Source organism: Phaseolus vulgaris, chromosome 4 (assembly GCF_000499845.2).
Source record: "Phaseolus vulgaris cultivar G19833 chromosome 4, P. vulgaris v2.0, whole genome shotgun sequence".
Lineage (NCBI taxonomy): Eukaryota > Viridiplantae > Streptophyta > Magnoliopsida > Fabales > Fabaceae > Phaseolus > Phaseolus vulgaris.
Window position 1 is genome coordinate 26,660,393 of NC_023756.2, and position 8,063 is coordinate 26,668,455.

The 8,063-nt window shown below is 47.3% G+C and overlaps 1 protein-coding gene across 1 annotated transcript; it reads left to right on the forward strand.

Moving 5' to 3' along the window:
• The first annotated feature begins 588 nt into the window (after positions 1–588).
• Positions 589–1,083, forward strand: LOC137838566 (uncharacterized). The gene has a single exon (XM_068647812.1). It carries the CDS (start codon positions 589–591, stop codon positions 1,081–1,083), a length of 495 nt encoding a protein of 164 aa, XP_068503913.1.
• Positions 1,084–8,063: the final 6,980 nt, after the last annotated feature.

An 8,063-nucleotide genomic window follows, 5' to 3' on the forward strand; every position in this document is an offset into this window, starting at 1 on the left:
CCTACTCACTGAACGAGGGATATAGGCAAACCCCGAGAAGTGTGCTGCTATAATAGACATGAGGAGCCCAATCTCAGTGAAAGAAGTGCAGCAGTAGACAGGGTGCATGGTCGCTCTATCCAGATTTGTATCGGCATGAGGAGACAAGGGGCACCCCTACTTCCAGTGCTTGAAGAGAAGCAGCAGGTTCGTATGGACCCGGGAGTGTGAATAGGCATTTGTGAAGCTGAAGAAGTACCTGGCCAGTCCACCGGTGTTGTGCAAGCCAAAGCCAGGAACCCCGCTCCGCCTATACTTCGCGATCACAGAGAAGGCGATCAGCTCAGTCATATTACAGGAGCAAGACCAGGTGCAGAGGCCAATCTACTTCGTCAGCAAGGTGTTGCAAGGACAAGAGGTGATATACCAGGCCTTAGAAAAAGCAGCTATGGCAGTAGTATTCTCCGCGCGAAGACCCTGCCACTACTTCCAGAGCTTCACCGTGATAGTAATGACAGACCTCCTAATCTGCAAGGTCCTGCAAAAGCCAGACGTGGGCAGGCAGAATGGTACGATGGGTGGTAGAGCTGTTTGAGTTTGACGTGCAGTATGAGCCTAGAGGCCCCATCACAGATTTACGCTGACTTTGTGGTAGAACTCTCCTCGGCAGCCACGCACCAAGAGGGAGCAGGCTTCAGATGGGTGATTTCTGTAGATGGTTCCTCAAACCAACAAGGTAGTGGGGTTGGTGTCATCTTGGAAGGACCAGATGGGTTGCTGATCGAGCAGGCCCTACGGTTTGCTTTCAAGGCCAATAACAACCAAGCAGAATATGAGGCCCTAATCGCTGGAATGTTGTTGGCCAAGGAGATGGGAGCAAAGGAGTTGTTGGCAAAGAGTGACTCTTTGTTAGTTGCAAGCCAAGTCACGGGGGAGTACCAAGCTAAAGACCCTCAGATGGCCGCGTACTTGGAATATGTCCAGGTCCTGAAGGAGTCATTCGAAGTGTTCGAGATAGTCCACGTACCCAAAGAGCAGAATGCCCGAGTTGACTTGCTTGCAAAGCTTGCCAGTTCGGGCAAGGGGGCAGGCAGAGGACGGTGATTCAGGAGACCCTGAAGACACCTCGAACTACCACGGACAATATGGCAAAAGTCCAGCAGGTTAGCACATCGGAAGGGATGACGAGGAGTCATCGGTCATTAACACAGGAGACGGTGAAAACACCCAGAATAAGCAGGTACCCGGTGGCTGGGGAGATAGCACCGAATATTTACCAGGTCGAATCAGGAGAAACCTGTATGACGGCCTACCAACACTACCTGGCTAATGGAATACTCCTGCTAGAACCTGCAGAAGCTCGGAAAATCAAGAAAAATTTGAGCAAGTACACCCTGATCGATAGGAAGTTGTTCAAGCATAGATTCACCCATCCTATCCTGGTATGTGTAGATGGTGAACAATGCACGTGCATCATGGCAGAACTACATGAAGGGATATGCGGTAGCCACATCGGTGGCCAATCCTTCTCATCAAAGGCCATTTGCGCAGGGTATTATTGGCCAACCATGAGAGAGGATTACACGAGGTACGCTAAACGATGCAAGCAGTGCCAACAACATGCTGATTGGCACAAGGCGCCCCCAGAGGAGTTGAGATCGATCTACAGCCCATGGCCATTTCATACCTGGGGAATCGATATACTGGGGCCTTTTCCTTTGGTGGTGCGACATATGAAGTACCTCGTCGTTGCCATAGAATACTTCACGAAGTGGATCGAGGCTGAGCCCGTAGCACAGATCACGGCCCATAAGGTCCAGCACTTCGTATGGAAGAATATAGTGTGCCACTTTGGGATCCCGAAGAGGTTGGTATCTGACAATGGTACCCAGTTTGCAAGCCAGCAATTGGGCAAGTTGTGTGCAGAGCTGGGAGTGAAGCAGGTGTTCGCGTCGGTAGAACACCCCCAGACGAACGAACAGGTCGAGTCGGCCAACCAAGTCCTGCTCAGAGGACTGAAGAGAAGGCTATACAAAGCCAAGGGAACTTAGGCGGAAGAGGTTCCTAGAATCGTGTGGGCCTACCACACTACTCCCCAGTCCACAACCAGGGAATCACCCTTTAGCTTGGTGTATGGTTCGGACGCTATGATTCCGGTAGAGATCCAGGAGAACTCACCACGCTTTCATAACTTTGTGGTCGATGAGTCCAACGAAGAAAGAAAGGTAAACCTGGACCTATTAGGTGAAGTAAGGGAGGAAACAAGGATTAAGGCTGAAGCCTTGAAAAGGATGGTGGAGTACAAGTACAACTCCAAGCTGAGATTTCGGCAGTTACAGGTCGCCGACCTGATAATGCGGAAGGTCCACCCGTACCAGTTAGGAAACAAGCTATCTCCCAAGTGGACTGGCCCTTTCAGAGTAACGAAGGCCCTTGGGAATGAAGCATACTGGCTCGAAATGTTAGAGGGTGGCGCGATCCCTCGTACTTGGAACGCGACCAATCTGAAGTTTTATTTTAGTTAAAAACATTTTGCATTGTACATGTTTAAGGGGGCACTCTTTTTCCCTCAAAAGGGTTTTTTAATGAGGTCACCCGAATAAAATTCCAGTTATTCAGTTAAGAAATGTGTATTGCAGTTTAATGAACCTCTCCCTTGAAGTGATACACACGGAGTAGCGGTAGTTTGGTTTTCCCAATAAGCCCCTCTCGTGTAAGTTCACCAAGGCGAAGAAGAGTATGGTTCTCAAGTTAAATGAACCTCTCCCTTGAAGTAATGCGCCTAGGTCGGGAATAGTATGGTTCGATGATGAACCTCCCTCTCGCGCAAGTTTACTAAGGCTGAGAATAGTATGGTTCGAACGTTAAAGGCCTGTCCCTTGACTTTGTACAGCAAGGATGAGATCGGTAAGAGTCGTTCACTCGAGTTAGAGACACCAAGACGGGAGAAGAATGGTTCCTTAGGGGGCCTCCCTCTTGCGTAGTAACTCCGGGGTCGAACAGCCTGTCTCACCAGTTAAGTTCACCCTTACCTTCGTGATGCAGGATCGAGGTCGGGAGGATACACTTCTCCCTTGCTTGAAAGCCAAGGTCGAAGAACGGTGTGGTTCACCAGTTTTACTAGCAGGATATTCCCGTCGATCTAAGGAGGGTAGGGGCGAGATTAACAAATTGCCCCACTTCGTAAGAAGAAGATCAAGAACAGTAAGAGTGGTTTATCCTCGAACAAAGGTCGAGCCAGTTAAGGGATCCACGCGCACAAAGTATAAAATTAAGTGTGCTACCTAAAAGGCGAACCTAGGTCGAAAGCGCTATTAGTCGAAGTCGATGCAAGTAAGGGCAGAAAAATGCATATCAAAGCAAATAAGACAAACAGTTAAACAAAAGATAAATCCTTATAAAGTGTATATACAGAGGTCTTCAAAAAACACAGAGTTATAAAAATGAGTCATTCTCGTGGCACGAGTTGCCCATCAACGACACACTTGGACTCACCAAAAGGGGTAAGATCCACCTCAAGATGCACGCAGGCAAACTGAGCGATGGTGTCTTGAAACCTCTCACTGTAAGCATCAACAACATCATTGGTGAGTTCCTCCTCTGTCTTCTTGAAGGATTCAACCTTCTCAGCCAGCTCCCCCTCGACTTGTCGTAGCAAGACCTCGCTCTGGGTGGCCCTCTCCTCCAGCCTGGCCATCTTTTCCTTCATTTCCTCGACTAGCCCTTCCAGCTCGATTGCATTGGTATGAAGGGGCAAGATCTTCACTTCTAGTTGAACCGCCTCCTGGCTCTTATCCTTAAGAGCTTTCTTGGCGTCCTTCTCAACTTGAAGAAGGCTTTCCAACTCAACGTACATCGCAGTCTCACGGTTGGCGAAGGTCTTGGCATTGAGGGACAATTCTTCCTCCAGCTTCGCCATCTTGGCCTTAAGTTCCTTCGCCTCTTGGGCCTTACTCAGCGCCAAGTTAGAGGCAATCACAAAGTCCCCGAGGCCGTTAACGATGCGATCTTGGGAGAGATTACCGCTCGAGCTCTCCACCACCTCCTTGTCCTGGAAGCGATTGAATATTCGTTGGAGCAGCACGAGAAGTTGTGAGGTAGAAGGGATCTCTTGGCCCTCAAGGGCACTCTCTCCTCCACCCTCGTGAACAACACGTTGGAGTGGGGAGGAGGCGCTCGGGGGATGGTCCCTGAAGGCTGGGGTCCCACCGGATGTAGAAGCAGAAGGCACCGCAGCCTCGCCAACCCTTTGCCTTTTGAAGACGAGACCGGTGCATGTGTCTTCATCATTGGTCTCGACAACCACCACCCCTCTTTGCCCATCAACGGTGGGGGGTGGATCGATGGGTTGGGGAGCAGGGGTAGCTGAGGTTGAGGGGGCTATGGGCGTTGAAGTGCCCGCCCCAGTGCGGTCGCCCGACGCTTGGCCAGCAGGTCAGCCAACTTCTCCTTTTTGTCTTTTTTGAATCCCATATCTACATGAAAGCAACAAGTTAACACAGGAGATAATAAACAAGGCGAGTATGCAAGTAAAAATGAAATGAAACAAGAGGCATGGGAACAAGAAAGTACCGATATATGTCTTAATATTTTTTGGGCTAATCTCACGTTTGAGTAACTCCAAAGTGCTAAAAGGGGCAAAGAGTCCAGAGAGGAGCTCGCATACTCCTCGCTCCTGAGGGGAAAGATCCTCAAGACTCCGGGCTCTCTGAAGGTTTGACTTCTCCGTCCAATATAAGGGAAACCCATCTAGAAGAGCAGGGTCCCTCCGGTTGCTCCAGACTTTGAAGAAGTTCTTCTTAAACCCCTTCTATGATTGTTGGAAGAGCGTTAAGAGCACCCTTCCAACCACACCATTGAAGCTGGCCCACAACTTCTTCCCAGGGTCTTTAACTTCAAAGAAATAAAGAAAGGTATCCACAAACGGCGTAAGGTCGAGGCTATAGCAAAGGATGGCGAAAGCCCTTACGAACACACAACTGTTGGGATGCAGTTGGGCGGGGGCAACGTTCACCTCGGTCATAAGTGTGCGCTCGAATGGAGTAAGGGGTAATCGAAGCCCCAGTCTTCGGAAGATGGTGGAATAGATGAAGCAGAAAGGGCCTTCGGGATCAGAGGCTTCATTGGAACATGCTGGTTCACCCTCACGACAAGCCACTATCCACACAAACTTGTCATGGTCTTTGACAAAGACGGGCGACGGGTGGCAAGTTTGTTTCTTCCTATAAGTCGTTATGCTCTCAAGGGATGTAAAGGTGGATGTTTCCCCTAATAGGTCCACCAGTGCCCAACGACACAGGGACTTGTAGAATGAGGCGGAAGGAGGGGGAACTGATGAAGAGGTTGGAACAGGGGATGAAGACGAAGTTGAATTGGAGTCAAAGGGAGAAGTTGAAGGAGGTTCTCGTCGGGTCATCTTAGATAAGGAAGCTAAAAAGGATAAGAAAAAAAAGAAACTTTAGAGGAGGAGGTGGCGTAATTTGACGAAACCAGATAAAACCAGAAAAACAAAGACTCGAGACGTGAACAGTAGAAATGAATCCGTGAAGAAATGCGGAAATCATAAACAGTCCCAGGCATTTATAAGCATAATAAACGAAATCATAAATTGCAAAGCAATCGGAGAATAAAAATCATACCTTTGGAATATTGAGGTTCGAGGGTTTGAGTTTTGGAAGAAAGAGAAGAGAGTGTTTTCGTAAAAATGCTAAGAGAAGTTTTCGCGTAAGAGAAGTAATGGAACAATAAGGAAAGCGTAAGAGTTAAAGTGTTTGAACAGTGCACGAAGAAGTTCGAGCGCCAACAAGTCCCAGTCGTCGATCTTGACACGTGTACGCTGATGGCGAAATGTCATTTCGGTGTACTGTTCATGCCCGTTACCTACCGCCACGTAGATCGCCCAACGCGATCACTTAGTATCTTCGCTGAAACAAGTTACAGCTCGAGACTGGGGGGTTGTGTCCCGACCAGTCCTCAGTCATCGACCCAAAGACTGACCTCAAACATCGCACACCGATGCCTGGTAATGGAAAGGGGTCGCGTGAGGTTGGCCCCGGACGTACCTACCAAGGGATTGGTTAGTCTTTGGATATTGGTATGCTAAGTCCGATGTTGGAGATCGATATCGGACCTCGCCAGTAGAGGGAGAAGATCGGACATCGGTGGTCTAAATGTTACAGAGGGCCACATACAGTGGGCCTTAGAGTCATGTTGAGTTAACAGCTAAGACATGAGATGTGTGGGAAGCCTAAGTCACGAGGGATCATGCACGTGGTGTGTATAGCACATGAAGGCGCGGCACGTGTGAATAATCCTGGGAGGCGTTAAAGCCCATTAGGGTTAGGGTTCCCAGGGAAGTTGCATGCATGGCACGTGAATACTTAGGGCACCCACGAAGCAGATGGTGCTAGAGAATAGGTGCACTAGTTGGTACCCAAGCGGCCACTCTGTAAGTCCTTGCACTCCAGTTAAGGAAGGTTCCATATGCCAGATATGCTAAGATTACCTAAATAGTGGTGCAGGGACATTTTCCAAGGAACCCTAGACACGGGTAACAGCACAAAGGTAAACCTTAGTTTCAGCCTATATAAAGGGTGCTAAAAAACCCTAACAAGGTACACAGACTGAAGCTAATATACACACTTGGTGTTTCTTTGCTCTAATACTAACTTGAGCGTCAGAGTGCAAACGGCCGCTAGGGCGCCCCTTTGTCTTTTCAAGTGAGAGGTTTCTTGATCAAGAAGGCACAATTCTCAGGCAAGATCAGAGGGCCAAAGCAGCTGTTGAAGTCAACCGGCGAAGGGAGTCAACCGGCACGAACACTCTCCATTTTGATTAATTCATGGGATGAGGTGTCAGAGGTCGATCGGAACATGATCTGGGAGGAAGTTCTGGTAAGCTTTACTTTATTATTGTTACCATATAATGCTTTTTAATATTTATTGATTAATTTTAATTTGGTGATGTTATTTTCCAGGCAAACTTTGAAATTCTTGATGTGGAACCGCTTCGATCAAAGATTATATCCAATATCGGACTTAAATTTCGTACGTTTAAGTCAAGATTGACTTCGAGATACATTTTTGGCGACCTTAAAGACAAAAATCCATGTTTAAAGTACAAACATATTGATGAAGATACATGGCATCTTTTTAAAGAAAGTAGTGAAAATGAGGCTTGGATGGTAAGTGAACTAACTTAACTTTTTTTATTTATATAACATTAATAAGTTTATCTTATTTACTTCACTTTGTTTATTTCAATTATGACAGGATCGTCGAAAGAAAGCTCAAGAGATAGCTTTGAAGAATGTTACCCCGCACGTACTCTCTCGTTCGGGGTATCAAAAACTTGAGCATTCACTGATGGTGGAAAAGGAGCAATCTAGACAGAGGACATCGTCTGAGAATGTGGAAACAGGGATGACTTCTCCTCCATCACCACCTTTTCGCATGTAAATGGAAGAGGGCCCGAATTAAAAAGTCGGGTGCACTAAGTTCTGAGCAATCTGGGTTATCATCGGAAAAAATGAAAGTTATTTTTAGTTATTTTCATTTATTTTAAAGCATTAACTATATTAAAAACTGATATGATTTTTGTCTCTTGCAGGATTCTTTGGAATCCGACGGTAATTTTTTTGCTGAAGGTTGTCACGATATCCTGGTTGAAGCAATTGGACGACCTAAGCATTGTGGTTGTGTTTGTGCAGCTGGACAAGGGGTTGGAATTAAACTATATTTTGAAGTTTCAGAACGACAGTCATCCTCCTCCTCCAAAGAGAGCGAAACTCAAATGAAGACTAAGATACGTGAAGAATTAATGGAGGAGATGAGAAAGGAGATTGATCCGATGCGGCTAGAGATGAGAAAAAAGAATGATCGAATGCTACAAGAGTTTCTAACGCAACAACTTTGTGCTAAGCCGATTCAACCCCTTGTTAGTCTCACTCCCAAGAGCACAAAGGGGAGTTGTGCGACTCCTACAACATCAGGGGATGATATCATTGGGCAAACGAGAGAATGTAAGCTACTGGTAGCGGGCGGCAAGCTTCCTCGGGTGGTGGCCCTTGGAAAAGTCTATGAAGA

Coding starts and splice junctions, on each gene's coding strand:
- LOC137838566 (XM_068647812.1), top strand. CDS start 589: ATGAGCCTAGAGGCCCCATCACAGATTTACGCTGACTTTGTGGTAGAA.